Below are 18,786 nucleotides of genomic sequence, written 5' to 3' on the forward strand. Positions count from 1 at the left end.
ACGGGTGTAGAGAGAGAAGAGATATGACACATGTCACTCGTGGGCAATCTTGAATTTTCAAGGTGAATGTTCCGGAGAAGCAGTCCACTATCACCTTGAAGTACTTCATTAGGACTATGTGTATGTGACAATGCCCTCACAGTTTAGAATCAGATTACGAACAGCCAATCACATTGCTTCTTTCTTCAATGTGCTTGGCCAAGCTATCACAATCTTCAAGACGGAGCTAAGTTCAAGACGCCCAACGTTGCTATTTAGAACGTGCACCAGTCTATCGTGTATATGTAAGGGCTCTGTGCGAGCTGCTGTGAAACACCAATCGAAAAGACAGTGAAAATAGCTAAAGTCGAGAAAACAGCACAAGCTTAACTTGAAGTAATTCTAAACAACCAAATTTAAATATGTTGCATATGTAAGGGTATTCTTACACTGTTCAGGGGGGTGTCAACAACCATCCCAAAAAAACAGTTTTCCGAGAATTTATGGCCTTTGTTTTCACGATGATGGTTGCCAGATGGTGAAAATGCTTGACCTGGGAATAAATGTCGCCGCGCACAGTGGAAGCTGTGTTGGCTTGGAAACCGAGGCAATACAGCGACGATATCCATACATCATGCACCTCACTGATATTCAGAACAAAACTATTCAAGCTATACTTAGTGCTAAGTATGATGTGTTCGTTATTAGTCGCACTGGAAATAGTAAATCCTTTTGTTATTATGCTTTTCCGGCCTTGCGACCATCTAGCGCGGTAATAGTGTTCTAGCAGCTATACCTCAAAGCTCATGTAACTGCAACATATATCGGCAGAAATGAAGCCGAAGATATCAGAGATGCAAAGCTCCAAGCGCTTTCTGGTAGTCATTTTAACAAACCTTTCTATTGGTCGGTAAACGTTCTATCGCATAACCACTGAATAGAATTACCGCACGGTGTTGTATAGGGAGGAATGTTCGAACGGACGACGATGCGTTATATTGGCATTGGTTCAGATGTGTGTAGCAGTAGTTAAAAAATGCTGAATTACAAGTACGTAAAAAAAATGAAAACAAAAAAAAATTTAAAAATAGTAAAAGTAAAAAAAAAATCATATAAAGTAAAATGAATTACATGTCATACATTACATCAGATTTTTATCAGATCGGTAGAAACAAATTCTAAAATGTGTCTGTTACAAGCACTTTTCAATGTTTTACAATGATAAATACTTTTTCGGTACATGTTTCTTGGGGAAACACTTTTCAAAAATTGTTTCCAGTAAAATCACTTTCAAAAGTGTTGTAATATTAAGCCCATTTTAAACATGTTTCTGTTGGAAACATTTTTCAATACTTGTATTTAAACATCTTACATAATGTGCAAACACATACCTCAAATGTTGCTATAATAAGCGATTTTCATCATATACACTTTTCGTAATTATACAGATTATAAAAGACTTAATTTTTTAGAGTGGGGGCAGAAAAGTGTCCTATTTTAAAATACTTAGATTCACAGTGTGAGTATGCATCATTTATTATCATATTTTAAAGTAGAATCATGTTGACTTACATAGCTCTTCATTTTGATCTGCAATACCTTTTTATCCATAGCGCACTGACCAAAACAAAACTGTCATTAAAGCAAACGGGATGAAACTACAGACTAACTATGCACCAAGTTTAATTGATTCATGACAACATGACAAGACAGCCACATGTTGTTGTTTTTTTTTATCACGCGATCATCAATTGGCGATAGACTTGATGCAACAGGACTGCCTTATGAAATATTACCTTGTTGTACTTGCACCATTTTATAAAAAATGTTTGAGTATTTTGTTCCACACATGGATTAAAATCTATTAACAAAAGTACAGAATGATTGCCGGATTTGCAAATTTCATCAGCACGATGTCTGGTTTTTCATGTTTAATGACATTGATATTGAAGTGATAATGCTTATTAATAATGTTCATACTTTCTTTCTATTTTTCAGCGGACAAATTTAAAGTTATTTTAAATGTGTTCAGTAGTTCCGAAAACAATTAAGTGATTTTTTTGGAATTGTTCGGGGTCACGACATAAATTGGGAAATAGTGTGGGATATAGCTTTAAAATTGTGAAAAAAAATGATAAAAGTAAATGTAATCATCGCTCTTGTCATATAGTCTAATATAACACTGGAATGGTCAAATCCAAGATACAGATTCGCTTGAAACAGAAGAAGCCGATTTTTAGTATCCTCTCTTATAATCACTAAATTATTTAGGATTGTTGCCAGAAAATACAGCATCAATATATCGAAATGTGAAATTGAATAATTTAGCTTTTGTGTAGTTTGATTTTATCTAATATCTATAGCAATTCGGCTTCATGCAAATATATGAAAACAACCAGCAAACAAACGATCACACTTTGTTCCCATTGTTGAAACTCGACAAATATGCTTTTTTTCGCATCATTCGTGTTCATCCGTGACGAGAATGTTAATTAATAAAATACTCGATGAATAATGTTCATGAAGCATAACTGTCAATTTACCATAAAACATAGCAGCATATAAAATAGGAAAGTCAAATCAGGGACACGTTTGAAATTAATCTTTTTTTCTTTCATTTTTTCTTTTTCAATATCCATATTTATCTTATATCGATTCTAGAAAAGATATTATATTGCTGAAAAACCTTCCACGCAATAGGTTGTAATCTGCCCAATTTTCCCATGATTGCCACAATTAGTCAGATTGCCAGCCCCAGTTTTTTGGGAAAAGCGTAAAAGTGCGTATGACTTAGGTTTTTTGGCTGAAATGTGTTCTCCAGTATGTCTGTTTCAAGATTCTGATGGGTGCCCAGTTTGCACCCTTGAGCATTTTTTCTAATTTGCATAAATCCAAAATGGCTGCCAATGACGATCAAGCATGCTATTATAATGATATCTCCGCTTCAAGATGGAAATTTCAACTGCTGTATATGCAAATTGTGTATTGAGGCCCCCAAAATAAATATGAATCTTCATGTTTGTTAAATTTATCATTTGCATAAATCCAAAATGGGCGCCAATGACAATCACGCATGCTGTTATGATGATATCTCTGCATCAAGATGGAAATTTCAACTGCTGTATAATATGCAAATTGAGTATTGAGGCCCTCAAACGAAATATTAACTCGCATGTTTGTTAAATTTATCATTTGCCTAAGTACCTCATTTGCATAAATCCAAAATGAATGCCAGAGACGATGAAACATGCTAATAATGGCACATTTGGGTCATGAGAATACAATTTGACCTTATTCATTTTTCTTCAATTTAAATTCTTTATTTCCATATATATATATATATATTTCATTTTAATAAAATATCAATGATCTAAATCACGTATTTTATATTGTGATAATGAACAATATGTCAATACCATCTGAGCATAAATTTGGTAACCTCAATCGTGTTAATGGTGGCAGTCATTCCCACAAAACATAATTTTATAGACATGAATAGTAATTTAAATTTGTATCGAGACACTACAGTTGTAATCCAAAGATCCACTTGAAAATATGTTTAGTATCGACATAAATGCACAATTTTTCAAAGCACAGATTACCCACCACATCAAATAATTATAAAAGCTGAGAAACTGGTGAAGAATTATGCTACCTTTACAAAATATGATATCGTATAACAAAATCAACTCAACATGATGTAAAGTATTCCACATGTACAATAATATCAATAGGGAAATCGTAATTGCTCTAACTTAATTCTAGTCCACATCTGAATCTTCAACAATAGTTGTTGGAATAGTGTTCTCATTGCAGCAGTTATTTTCGCCTTCACATTTGCAATACGATGTAAGAAAAGCCTAGCCAGTTGGCAACTGCATCGATGCAGCTGTTCTGTGATTTGCAGTTGCATGCAACTACCTTCAACAAAGCAGTTGGAGCAAGTTTGGTAGGTCCGTAGATTGGGTGAGGGGTACAGTTCCCGTCAAGTTTTCAGTCATAGAGTGATATATCAACTGATGGTGGATATCTGTGCTGCTGCACACCAAATGAGTGTCTGCAGATGAGCTCGTTTATGTGTTGTACTGCAGCTACACGGGTTAGAGGTAGGAACTTGATTTTTGGAGGATCCTTCATCTTGCTGAAGTTTTGGTATCTGAGATTGTTGAAATCTGAAGTTGATGTTCCACCATAAAGAAGAGTAAGGAAATTGATGCCAACATTCAGGATTTCAACATCAGTGGAATTTGGATCGCACATAACTCCAAGACCTAGGTTGTTCTTGAGAAGTATGTTAACACATGTTATCTTGCCTTTTCCAAAGGAATATGATACAGTGTCACACCCAGACACAGCATGTAAAGGCACAATATCGCCGCATTTGTCTCCTAAATTTAATACATAATTTAATAATTTGCGTTTATGTCAATTACCCTTCCATCCTATTTTTCATGGAAACTTGAATTGAAATGCTGTTCTTCCATACATAGTACACCAATAGCACGAATATGTCTGTATCATCAGCAATTATTTGAACATGATTTTTCTGGTCATGAAACATGAGTAGATAACTGATGATATTCACATCTGCTTCTTCATGTTCAAACAAGCACTGCTCCTCACCAATGAGGTGAAGAGTTGGCGACTCTAAGTCTGTATTGCAAATCAATTTGATTAATTGGATTTTGTTGTGATCACTTTCCATGATAACATCTCGTGCAGGTAGTGTCATATTTCTCGTGAGGTTTTGCTCCTGAGGCAATGTTCCTCCCATACGTCGCATTCTTTCATGTGACTTTGTGGAGCTTTGTATGTATTTATCAAAAATTACATAAAAGTCATATGGTCTATTAAAACGCTGGAAAAAGCTTTATAAGAACTGTTCTACAGTTCCCAATTTTAGTCAAGGTTTATGATAGAGAGCTTCATTTCCATCCACTATTTCCATGTCTACAGGTGAAAGATGTGTAGAAGCAAACACTGCCAACTTTGTCACAAGAACTGATTTCACTCCTTTCCGCATGTCTCCAAACTCATCAAAGATTTAAGAAGGTACTGGTGAGAGCTCGTACTGAAAAAGATCAGGCAAGTGGACGTCTCTTTTCTGGGAGATAACAAGCAGGCGTGCATACAACTTTTCCATGTCATAGACATTAGTATCTCCTATTTTAGAGCTTTTCTTCATAGTCTCCATGGTATTACTTTCTTTCTCAGTGGAGTATGAAATCCTTCCAGCAATTTTGCTGAGAATTCGGCAACCATTTGCTGACCAATGACAAGTGCGTTATCTACATTCACAATATCTGGAGCAACACGGACACTAACAATATTGATGAGTGCATCGCCTAGTTGTGTGGTAAGAGGATTACCGTACTTCTTTAGTTCTGCAATAATCAAATTCCTGTCGGAGGCATCTAGCTCTTTCCTTCTTTTTCCCTCTTCTTTGTGAGAATTTAGTTCCATACCATGATCTTCATCAAGCGCTTCATCATACATTTTGGCATAAGCAAGAGATAGACTATTGCATAGAGGGTGAGAAAGTATCCAACCAGCTACTTGTTCTTCAGAAATGGTCTTTTCTAGTAACCCTCCTTTGGCCTTTCCATATCGTATGTAGATTTGTTCACCAAATTGGTCCAGGAAAAGTGAATTCCACACTCCACGACGGTGTCGACAAACATGTTCACCTCTCAGGAAAGCAGCTTGTACCACTTCTGGTAATGAAGTAGACATGTCACAAATGTGCCACAAAATATATCGTGCATAATTCCAGTGGCCTGCTGCAAAGAAATATGGCAACATACACTTCAGACAATAAACATGGAGCAACCAATCTCCCTCCCTTTCCGCACGGAGGAACAAGTGCAGGATTATGACAGGTGTAATCAGACAGTCTATCCAAAGGCGACCTGTACGTGAAGAACTGCGAACACTATCAAACTCATATTCCAGGTCTTCCAAAGTAAACTTTCCTGTGAGAATCAATGGTTCTAGTAGTGTTGCTGTGACCATCCTCAATCCTCTGAGTGCCTTGGGCCATGCCTTTCCATTGAGCATGTGAACAACACCATTTAATGCCACAACAAGAATTGCCTCCAGGCCACTATTATTCTTCAGAGTACCAATGCAACCAATAAAAGACATCAGTGTGTGCATACCACCAGGACGCACTACGAGATTATTCCATTTGTCAGGGAAAGACCATTGAATCTGCATCACTACCTTGTACAGCTGCATATCGGCAGATACATGATTGTACGGTACATCATTCTGTTTCATGAAATATTCAATAAACAAGAGTATTGTCACAGTATCAGGATGAGAAGGTGGTGAATCTATCAATTGGCCGAATGCAAATCTTGTTGAATGTAATGGCTCAGGAACCATCGTGCTAGTGTTACCATAACTGTAGTCAACCATGTTATATCAGATTCTAGATAAGTTTTTACAGTCCTATGAAGCTGTGTTTATTGATGAATACAAATAAGAAAGTTTTTTTTTCTCAGAATTGCTATTTTATTTTACTGTATTTTACTGTACATGTGAATTGCCATCTTGGAATTCTGCTAAAGTTGTTCAAGTCTCTTCATGGCACATGCTCAATACATAATTACTATTTACACACTTTGTATAATAAATATTTTATTGGCTGTTTGGTGATATTTATTAAGGAATAATACAAATGAAGAGGTCAATATACTTAAAATAGTTAACCCATTAAAGGTGATTGAGGGTCAATCGATCGTCGTCTGTGCCGGGGAACTGGAACTTTGGGGGGGGGGGCGTCATAGGAACCCCACCGTAGTTGTGTTTATCGCCAGATTATCATACAGAAACAGAGCAAAATCTGCCACTTTAAATAAATGTAAAGGTTTATTACCTCAATATTGGAAAACTTTACTTCAGCAAAAACTCATTGAATCCTGGCCTTAAATTGAAAAATAAAAAGTAAACTCGGCATCTCACAGACTGCATACGCGATCATACAGGAATGCATTGTTGCGCGCGCACTCTGCGAAATGCAAGAGGCTGTCACAGTAGACTGAAAAACAACAGCTACTGATGATTTATTAATAACCTCCAGATCAGCCAAAATTAAATATAGTCATGAATATATCGCCTTAGTAGCCTGTTTGATTCTCATTTGCGGCCATTTTGGATTTATGCAAATGAAGTATTTATGGAAATTGTGAATTTAAAAAACATGCGGCTTAATATATATTCTGGGGGCCTCAATACTCTCTTTGCATAATATACGGCAGTTGAAATTTCCATCTTGATATGAAGATATCATCATAATAGCATGCGTGATCGTCATTGGCGTCCATTTTGGATTTATGCAAATGAGGTATTTATGCAAATGATAAATTTAACAAACATTGGGATTAATATTTATTTTGGGGGCCTCAATACACAATTTGCATATTATACAGCAGTTGACATTTCCATCTTGATGCGGAGATATCATAATAGCATGCTTGAGCGTCATTGGCAGCCATTTTGGATTTATACAAATAAGAAAAAATGCTCAACGGTGCCAACTGGGCACCCATCAGAATCTTGAAGTAGACATACTGGAGAACACATTTCAGCAAAAAACCTAAGTTATACGCACTTTTACGCTTTTCTGGGTCGGCAACCTGACTAAATGTTTGTTTGAAGTGATTACGTACAAAATAAATATCTAATGCGAAAACATATTTTAAATTAGACTGCGAGACAATTTCCTGCGCATGTCAGTTAACGAAATAAAAATCCAGTGCATTGAACTATTTCCTTGGATAGTAGTTTAAAATCTGAGTATTGTATTTTATTAAATGAAAGTTAGTTGAGAAGAGCTGCAACTATGAGTACTCCAATACCAAACACTACGATAATCACCAGTGATATCATAAAAAGATCTGTGAATAAAAACAACAAATAATTTGGATGTAGATTCTCCGTACATGATATATACAAACAAACATATAGCACATATACGTCATTGTGTAATTTGCTCCTGAGCTGTCAAGGAATCTGCAATATATGACCATATACAGTATACGACAGCGCACACTGATATATGTAAATTATTTTGATCCGTATTACGTGTACATACAAGACACAGGAATGAATATGTTATGAAATTCATACCATATCTGAACTGACCACCGCATTTTATTGATGTTTCTCGTTGTTTCGGATGTTCACTATTGTCGACGGGTGACGTGGGCGACCCTTCATAAGTAGACATATGCACATCTGACTGTAGGGTTACTTGTGGTGTTGTCTGAGTTGTGCTGGCAATATATGTTTGATTATTCGATTCTTGTTCAACGATAGTGCTTGTCATTAATGTCGATATATCGGATTCAAGTTCAACGATAGTTCTTGTCATTGATGTCGATATATCGGATTCAATTGCAAAGGTAGTACTTCTCACTGAAGTAGGCTGTTGTTTTGTTGAATGTTGAGCTGTCTCAATGGTGGACACCATCTCGTCTGATTGTGTTGTCTTTTTTATTGTTTGTGTAGACGGTCCATTCACTAAAAACAACAAAATAGTCAATACAATACAAGATATTTACAAATATTTTATGAGTTACAAATGACAGATGAAAACAACATGATCAATCACAATATTTTTGTGAGTACTACCATTAAATCGGACGATAATATAGGGTAACTCGTGGGTAATTAGAGATATTATATAGCCAAGAAAATGTCTATTGTAGAATTGGATGAGAGTGTTCCAAGATGTTTAGAGGCTTTTTGAAAAGCTGTACTTTAGAATGGAAACAGGTCTGACTTGGAGTAAACCCCCCCCCCCCGTCTGGATTCTGTGCGTTACTACATTTTGTTTATGTTTAATGTGCATATATTCAACTTTAACACTGTATTTTCATACCTATATTGCTATGATATTGTCTGACTGTTAGGAAGAAGCCCGTCACCCTCCCCTAGGCGCACTGAGCACTGTGACGGGTGAACGTTTCCAGAGTATTTTTGTCCCACAATAATAAGGCTTTTGAGTCTTTGTTCTGGGCGGCTTTTGCTTTATATATTATGTAGTTATTTTAATGTAATTTGATAGAACAATGTTCTAAACGTATCTTCAAGTTAACTGAACTAAGGTTCAAGAAGGCCTTGTTTTCTTTCACGTATGCTACTTTTTGGTAATAGATTTAATGCGAATAATGCGCGTAGCAACGTCACCACACAAGTACTAGTGTTTCGTCATTTAAGCCGGTTTGTGAATTCAAGCATAATTCAAAGGAGGACAATGACAATATAAATGACAATTATAGAACAATTTTCTTTTATTGACGGAAAACAGCTGAAAATAATATCAATGATCTGAAAAATACATTATTTATGTAAGCCGCGCCAGCTAACGACGAAGCGCGTATGTGGCACAAATTGTTGAGCATTCCTGACAGCATTTAATAAAATATGTAAACGACGAACGACTAAAACAACCAGAGTTGTCTATCTAGGTCGTTACCACGTCTTATACACGAATGCCTTGCAGTTATACATGTTCGCTGCTTCCAGCGAAAAATAAAAAAATGGTTTTGTTGATGATTACAATATATTATTTGCTTGTAGCTTGTGTTTCGACTAAACAGATGACTTTTCAAACTTGCGGGCATTGACTAGTGGCCGCACGCAATCCAAACGAATCATTTCGTCTGAGGGAGAGAGGTGATTTTTTTAGATCATTTAAAACAAGCTTGTCTGTTATACATCATCTTCAAATCTAACGATGATAGTTAGATTAAAAGTATGGCCATTCTATTTTATGTTGAAGATAATTCAAACCAGCCCGAACCGCATTCGATATGGTGATACCAAGGTGTATAGCAATGAACTGTCACAATCATGTTTATAATAACTGTTTACTCAATTCTTTAGCTGTTAAGACAATTTGCAAACTAGTTTCACAACTTGCTACTCTAATATTTCTGGCACTGAATGCAACCTTCTCTTACCAGGGTATGATTCACAGATATACGGAAAGCGACGCACGCAGTTGACGTCATTCCATGTTTCGGCTACTGCCCCATCTCGTACGTCCATCACTACACAATCCTCATTACCAGCACCATCATTGGGTTGACCTACACCCCAGTTTGAATATGACATATCTTCTCCCCCACACGTGAATCTTCCCTCTTCCTGTCAGAATTAATAAATGTAATTGTATGAGTTAAAGTGTGTATATTCTTGTAAACTCCACGATTATTGGCAATATTATGTAAACGCATATAACTGAGGGCAAATATTTTCAACTGTGAAGTCAAATGCTTTTGCTTTGTGGTGCTACAAATTATGGAAGTATAAGATTATTTGTATCCAGGACTGTTTACAAATTATTATGTTACTGTTATGTGCAAATCGGTTCGTATTTTTATATTACCTGCCATAATCCTGGCAAAACTACCAAACACATTAATTAACAGAACACAAGCGATTCTGTACAGTATACATCAAACCAGTAAGGAATTAGTGAGTAAATTAACTTTCATTGAATTAAGTACAAATTTAAAGCACATTATTTCTAAAGAATGTGTACCATACTCATGGACAAGTGTGTGTGTGTGTGTGTGTGTGTGTGTGTGTGTGTGTGTGTGTGTGTGTGTGTGTGTGTGTTGGTGTAGACGTAGAAGTGGAGCCTGTAGACCAGACATACACAAACAAAGTGGAGCCCTTTGTACAAGTGGAGCCCCAAATTGGTGGCTCCACAATGTTTCATAATTTATATTAATATTTAATCGAATTTAAGTCAGGTTTGCGAAGCTTAGGTTTAGTATCGGGGAAGGTATGGTTCACGTTATATTAATATTAATATAATTATGCCATACCTTACCCCGATACTAAACCTAAGCTTCGCAAACATTTCTATGTTCAGTCACGGGATATTCAACTCTAGTTTAATTAAACTTAATTAAAGTGCAATTCTCCATTGTATTGCATTGTAATTGAGTTTAATTAAACTCCAATTAAAACGCAACCCTATATAGGAACGCGTTTTAATCGAGTTCATATCGCAACTATATTAAAAGTTAATTCAACTATATTAAAAGTTAATTCAATGGTGGCTCCACAATTCATGGGACACCTGTATGTGTGTGTGTGTGTGTGTGTGTGTGTGTGTGTTAGCACATTGTTCAATTATTGGGCAAAAACTTTTTAAAACAATCTCGCTGCATGTATACTACTAAGTCACATATATATAACTACGAGTACTTGTTTCTTCATTATTGTCATGTGTTTATGGTTAAAATTGAATTAAGATGACCAAAGTAGTAGTGCAATCTTAGTTTCTGTGTTTATGTTTTCACACTTACTTAGTCCTCTACCATGATCAGACACAAGCGGATGTAATACAGTAGGCTTAATCACTAATAATAGGAATAGAGAACCAGCTCATAACAAAATAAAGTTACTAAAAAGCACAAAAGCAAAACAGAAATTAAAAACGAGGTACCGTAAACATGTCAGTAAAGCTATTTTTCAGTAGGCTTGGCTGCCGCAATTAAACAATTTTCATTAGCAGTCAATCTAAATTGAACACTTTGAAAAATACAGCCTATAAATATGAACACTACACCGTTTGTACAAAAAGTTTTAAATAGAGTCAACTTAACCAGAACAGATCAGAACAGAACAGAACAAAAATAGCTAAGACGAACAAAACTAAACATGCCTACTATTGTAACAAATGGTTCACATACTACTAATGAGAGACAATGTCAGACTAATGCCAACTGCAATAGCCGCAAAAACACTCAAGAAGGCCTAGAAACACAGTAGATGATATAAGATATGAACAGTGAAAGGACTGTTCTTACTGGAAGTGACGTCGTGCAATCAACGCTCACGATCATTACGTTTACAACTATGACAAGCAACCAAGAAAACACAGTGCGTTTACGCAATGTTGTTGCGTTGTATCTTTCATTTATACGAGTGTACCATATCCCTATTTTTTGATTTAATTATCGCTTTATTTATATTTACACCCCTCTATGTCGTCTTATCAATCTTATGCATGCATGCCAGTTTCGATTTAATTCTTTGGTAATTGTGACTCTACTTTAGCATATTGAATGACAAATATACCGATGATAATTGTCAGCATCCTTCATTTTATGTTTTTGCCATATTACCTCAAACCCTGCAAATGGAAGTGTGCATGGAATCATGGGAGTAAATGGTGTGCATTGCCTTGTGATAACTGTCATAAAGGTGATTGACAGGTCATACTTGTTTTCAACTTTGGAAGGACAGTGGAATCTGCCAAGTGTGCTTGTAATTTACATAACAAAAGGTGTTTACAACTTTGAAAGGTGAATAGGAATCTACCAGGTGTGCTGTTATTTGAATAACAAAAGACGTTTATGGTCTACTGAGTTGCCTACGTGACACAACTGCTAGCAAGATCACATTCTGATTGGCTCACGTGGAAACTCAGGTGGTGATACTGAATCACGCTTATAAATTGGACAGACTCAGGACATTTGTCGTCCATTATTTCAACTTGGTGTCCATCATTTCAACTTGGTATCCGGTGTGTTCTGCTACGATATTGTGTGACAAGTGATACAGGCTACATTCTGTGTGACTTGTATGATCTCCTGCTTCCAGCGGTGCCCTCCAGAATACCAGCGTTTCTCTGCAAGCAACCTCATGTATTTCTACTTTGTTGGGTTGCAGAAGCCATTTACTGTCGTCCATTATTACATCATGGAAATGTGAGTTATCACCAATGCACACTTCCCTAAGCAATACCCTACTTTAGTGAATTTATTTATTGTATTTTTCTGTGCTTTATTTCTTGTAATTATTTTGAACGGTATTAAAGCCATGAGCTTTAACTCGATATTTTGGTGTAAAACTATGTGTATTTCATTTCACTAGCAGTGAAAGAACCCCCTGTCCAGTGTGAGTTATGTGTGTGCCCTCTCATTAACGATAAGCAGGCCTTACACTATGACAATAATGATACCGGAGTTTATCAACGAAAACACAAATACAGTACATTTGCCCCCTTTGATATGCAACAAAAAATAGGATGAAGTTCGTTACATGTATGTATTAAGCAAGTCAGTAGAAGGCGTTATGAAAAGTGGAAACGAAATATGAACCTTGCATAAGATTACGAATCAAGTAAAATAGTCGCCTCCTCATCTATTTAAGCAAGCTAGCGTTGTTGCACAACAATCACATACAATGCGCGCGGTGATATATTTATTCTTTAACGACATGACCATTGGATTGTTCAGAGTTGTAGATTTCGAAAACAAAAAAAGATTACAAGAAAAAACAAATGTTTATAAATAAATATAAGTAAATAGCGTCTTTCACCCAGACATTCAAATCGAATGCCCACTTGCGCATCTAGAGACGGTTGCAAATCGAGTTGGGTTGGGAAGGATTTCACAATAAGTCAGGTAGACACAGATACAATAAATCATACACATTAAATGTAATAGAAAACATTACAGCAATGTGTTAGTTTGAGTCCGGTCCGTCAGTGATGAAGCAGAAATTATAATGGAAAGCAACAAAGACACGGTATGTGTAATATCTCCATGGTTACCTTCACATGTTCAAAATTCTTTAAGGGCTATTATAAATGATGTGATGAATGCTGCTGTCCCAAACCAGCTTTAAATATATTAGGCTTTTGGGGATAATCCTCTAACAAATCGTGAAAATATGTACATGAAATGACATGTTCCCGTGTCTGAGTCGTGTTCTCAGATCAATTATCTGTATTCTCATAAATTGCAATCACGTGACATCAAATATGTTACACTACTCATGATTTACTGTGCTAAGAATAAAGAATTAACACAACGCTCAATCTGACAGACACTCTATGAGCTATCTGCAACTCGACGTCAGTTATTAGCTTTTGAACCATATGTCTTTTTTTGGGGGGGTAGATCATGAATATTCATAAGATTATGACTGTGACGTGTATATATTGTCCATCTGCCATGATTTCAATATTTTATTATCAGAAGAAGAATGCCATTATAACTCGGGTCGGACTTAATATCCCAACAACAATTTCTTATTGTTTCGCTTTATCCTATTCTTTTCAGTGTTACAGTAGTACAGTGCAAATTCATTAAATGTCTAGTACTTATAGTACTCATTATAAGCATTATAATTATTATCTTGGTTACCTGCGTTTTGTTCATCTATTTACCAATTTTACTCAGTTGATATATGCAGTTATTCGTAAAACTAGCATATTCAGATTGGCAGCGTGCTAAACAGGCTAGATAATTAATAATATTGTAGTGCTATTTGTAAGTTGCAAACTTCATATCATATATCTCAATTTTGTTTTAAGGCATATTTTCTATGCTTTGTGATGGAACAATTACTATATGCACTTCGAACAAAGGCAGTCTTGTAGCAATTTTAAGACGTGCAATATTTAAGTTTGCCTTTTGCGTTTCTCGGTTGTGCCTTTGAATATGATTTTTTGGTTAAATTGGCTGACAAATTAAAAACAGAAAAAATAGTAAACTTACACATACCATATGGAGTATTATGTAATAAGATCTTATTGTGTTTATAGTTCTCTGGGAATTCTTTGGAATATTATTTGGGAATAATTGTCTGTATTAAAAGCTTTTTAACGTCAATGCCTTAGTATAACGCACGGGGGTTAAACAATCAACCACATAGTTGAACGAGTTGTGGTCTTTAAAAATTTTCTTTTACGACATGTATAATGTCAGTCATTCGGAACAAAAGTTCAGGTACTTGATATTAACGTCAAGTAGATTACATTGACATTTTATGTTGGTAATTATATTAAGATAAAACATATTTATATGAATGCAATGGTAGTATTTATATGTAGTTTTAACAAGAGATCATGTTGACCTACCATTTGAAGTTATGTGAATGTCGCGCGCAGGTATCTAACATGAAAAAATGTTACATTCTTTATGATGTGTTCTAAGTTAGTTTGTAATTCCAGACATTGTTTTGATAACCACGAGTTGAGCCCTGAGAGACTAGATCGGTTTCTGTAGCAACCGTGACGCTACATTCAAACGTTCGATACATTGTTTCCCATTGCGTTCTCACGGTACATGTCTGTTTACCGCCCGAAATTCCCACCAAAGTTCTGCCTCTTGTTAGTCGCGTGTCACTCCTAATATGGAATGACAGCGTTATGTTTCGTTTGTATGCGCCAATCATTAGCGTTGTTTTATTTTCGGAACGTTTTGGCATGATATATTCTAGAGTACAAACACATGTTTGGCACTTCTCCGATTAGCTGTCACCAAGACAAATGCCGCTCTAACGTTTACAATTACATTAACCAGGCAAAGCGCTGTCGTGAGAAGTCCGATTCAGGCCGTCGCTGTAATTCCTCAAATACAAATAAACAAGTTTGAATTATACCTCACGTCTGTTCAACTCAAGAAAACACAACGCAATCGATGTCCGTTGCAATAGCAATTCCGCATGTTTAGTCAGTTCGTTTTATGTGACGAAAAGAACACCCCAACGCCTAGTTTTGCGATATAAACTTATCCACCACAGTGAATAACGCAACACCCAGTGTGACAAATTTGTCACATATAATATGTTAAAGTTGTAATATATTACGTTGTTAAAAAATAATTGACATAAAATAAAAATTGTTATAATTTAAATTGCATGATAATGACAATTAATTTCTTTGCATAATAGTAATGACATACGTATCCTTATAAGCACCATGATATAGCCGTGCAAATATTTGTATCCACATCTGTAAAGGTCTGATTGTAATTTACAATTTAAATAATATGTACATTTAACATTTGCCACATTATTACAAAATCGTATACTATCCAATTACATATATAACTAACTAACAATACATTATCCACCATGTAAGGAATTCTCCCACTGCGAATATCAAAACTTGACATACACTTCTATTATGTTGATATATCCCACGCTTTATAGTTTGAATAATACGTCAGAAAGATTTCCTTTTTTACCTTACTTGCCGAATGCTTTTGTTATATATATACAACGACTCAAATGTACAAATATTCATAAATAGACATCATATTTTATCATGAAGGCAACATAATGTTGGAATATTCGATTTGCATATGAACATGCAGGTCTTTAAGGCAACAGTCGGTGTCCCATAGTCTTAGATCAAACGAGTACAACGTTACCGTATAACAATAAAGACCCACATCCTTCTAAACAAGATTTGTTTGTACAAACCGTCATATCACTACAGCCAAGAAACCAATATAGGTCAGAAGGTACACCCAGTGGGTTACCATAACGTCTTTGAAATCCTTCCGAATATAAAAAGGCGTTTTCTTCATCGGAGTTGGGTATAGCAATCATTGCATCCTTATGTTCACAAGAATCCGTCGCTCCATTCCAGTTTGCAAAATAATTGGTTGGGCTGAAGTAGTAACACGATGACTGGAATGAAATCCAGCCATCTTTGCACTCAAACGACGAACCTAATAAGGTCCCAAGAAGCAACACTACCTTCCAGAATTGTTTTCTAGAAGCTCTCATACTGAAAATTACAAGTCGCATCTGTGAACAACCTAACTTATGAATTGTATGTTTTACATCACGGAAGTGACGTCAATTGCAAATTTAATTCGAGTGTGATGACAAACTCAAGTGTTCTTGCCTGTTGGCTTTCTCTCTGTAGACAAACAGGAAAACAACATTTTGAATAGTTGAATTTGTAATGATACAGACAGAGATTTGGTAGACGGGCACAGAGGACACATGGATCTTCGTTGTTTTGTGGTTTGTTTAGTTAGATTGTTTTTGTAAATATTTATCAAGACTAAATACTACAGAGCAACCATATACGCAAGTGAACATTAAAAAGAACTTAAGGGTTCGGACAATTACTTCGGCCTGGGGTGGGTCGGTGGATCAGTAGGGGGGGTTACCCTGTTTTTGATAGTTTGACTTAATACTTCTGTTTCTTAACAGTGATGTCGTCTATCTAGACTCTGCTTGTTAGACTTGTTATCTTTTTGCTTAAGTTCTTTACTTGCTACAAGGTTCTCATTTGAGATATTTATTATCCCTGCTGTTTAGCTGCACTGTCTCCAACAAACTTGATATATCATTGATACCGATATTTCCTTTTTTTCAAATATCTCAACCACAACTACTTGCCTAGCTATCATCTGAAGAATCTGTTTTTGCACATTGACTTGTTCTAGTTGGCCTTGTACACACTGCAAGTCGCTTATGAAGCTTCTGCAAATAGTCTTCATATCAGTCATCGCCCATTCTCCCCAAGTACACATCAACTGATACCCTCCTTTGGTGATGCACATACATTAGGTACTTTCCCCTTTCAGTGCATAAACCATGGGATTTTTTTCATTAAGACGTTTTACCTTCAGAAAAAATAACAAGCACAGTCATTAAAGTTATGCTGAATCACTGTAAATTCCATTTGAGATTTTAAGACGTTGTACAATTCTTTGTCACTTCACATAATTCTATGATAACTTTTTACTGAACAAAGCCAGCAGAAAAAAGACATGGAAGAAAGTAATTCATGATCACTGCAGTCATCATTTCTATTTGATCTTTAGTGAGTATTGCATATTACGTGAAGTCGTCTGCAATCACCAGTATGAGCTTACAACGTCCCTTTGATGGTTCAATCTTCCAATACTTCATACAAACGAGCATAATTCCAGTGGCTGCTAAGTTGTTATATTACACAGCAGAACCCTGTTTCTTTCATTTAGTGTCAATGAATGAAATTGAACTAATCAACCCAGTTCCTTATCATCAGGAAGTGTTTTGTTTTAGCACATTCTTATAGAAACTTACTTGGACCTATTCCATCAAATTATATCAAATTAGTTATTACTATTTATCGTCCAATAAACAGGAAGTCAAATATGTGACATCTGGGGCACATAGCACAACTTACCTTTGGGCATTTGTACGTGTAGTAAATGCGTTTAACTTTGGTCTACAACTCTTAGCTCTCATTATGGTCTGTTATCAATTTATACTGTTATAATAAATGAATACACAAACACATTGTTTACAACACGCAATTCTTTTCTTATATTTGCACTCAAGACACTTCGTAAAACCACTCCACACCTGTGTATTAGTGTGGCAATGATAGAAATATCCACGAAAATATTTCAATTCATAGTATTTTTGGTTAAAAAAATGAAAGATGAAACTGAATAAACACTGATGAAAATATACGATGGAAATAGAGTGAATATAGATGCTGATGGCAACCGAATAAATAAAACTTACACAGTTGAGTTAAATTACATGTGATTTACTTTACGCAGATATTGTGCTATGGGCAGAGTTGAACCATCTGCTCTGTTGATTTTACATCATCCATTTATTGGGTGTACAGTTACATCCAGGAGTATGCTTATTATCAAAATATTTCATATGTGCCTAATCACAGTTCCTAATATAAACTATAAGAGACTGTGGACTGTATTGTACATTACACCACTATATGCGTTTTCCGGTGGATTATTTTGGAAAACGTTATGTGATTTTCCATTTAGAGAGAGGTATTCATAGTACACTGCACTGTACGCACTAAAATATAACTACAAAAAATATACTAGAGAGAAACTCTGTTGGCAGAAAGCAAATAATGTCACTTTTGTTTCTATGGCAACGTATTGCATATTAACAACAGTAGAATTGGATGAAGGGTGGAAGGAGCCATTTGACAGTCAGGGAAGGAAGGGGTCCATCTGACAGTCAAGCATGGGAGGGCAGTCATCTGACAGTCAAGGATGG

At 35.8% G+C, this 18,786-nt stretch overlaps 1 protein-coding gene and 1 long non-coding RNA gene across 2 annotated transcripts; both read right to left on the minus strand.

Annotated features, from left to right (window-relative positions):
* Positions 1-7,620: 7,620 nt before the first annotated feature.
* On the minus strand, positions 7,621-8,320 carry LOC146741883 (uncharacterized). The gene is made up of 2 exons (XR_014929809.1): positions 8,113-8,320; positions 7,621-7,880 (listed from the first exon to the last, which is right to left on the minus strand). It is a non-coding gene; the product is annotated as an uncharacterized LOC146741883 (long non-coding RNA).
* A 1,589-nt stretch (positions 8,321-9,909) lies between these two features.
* Positions 9,910-17,994, minus strand: LOC146741884 (perlucin-like protein). Its single transcript, XM_085500623.1, has 3 exons — positions 17,933-17,994; positions 16,225-16,534; positions 9,910-10,137 (listed from the first exon to the last, which is right to left on the minus strand). The coding sequence occupies exons 1-3, from the start codon at positions 17,992-17,994 to the stop codon at positions 9,910-9,912; spliced, it is 600 nt and encodes a 199-aa protein (XP_085356749.1).
* Between the last annotated feature and the right edge of the window lie 792 nt (positions 17,995-18,786).

The sequence above is a fragment of the Saccoglossus kowalevskii genome, chromosome 6, assembly GCF_978046115.1.
Source record: "Saccoglossus kowalevskii chromosome 6, keSacKowa6.1, whole genome shotgun sequence".
NCBI lineage: Eukaryota > Metazoa > Hemichordata > Enteropneusta > Harrimaniidae > Saccoglossus > Saccoglossus kowalevskii.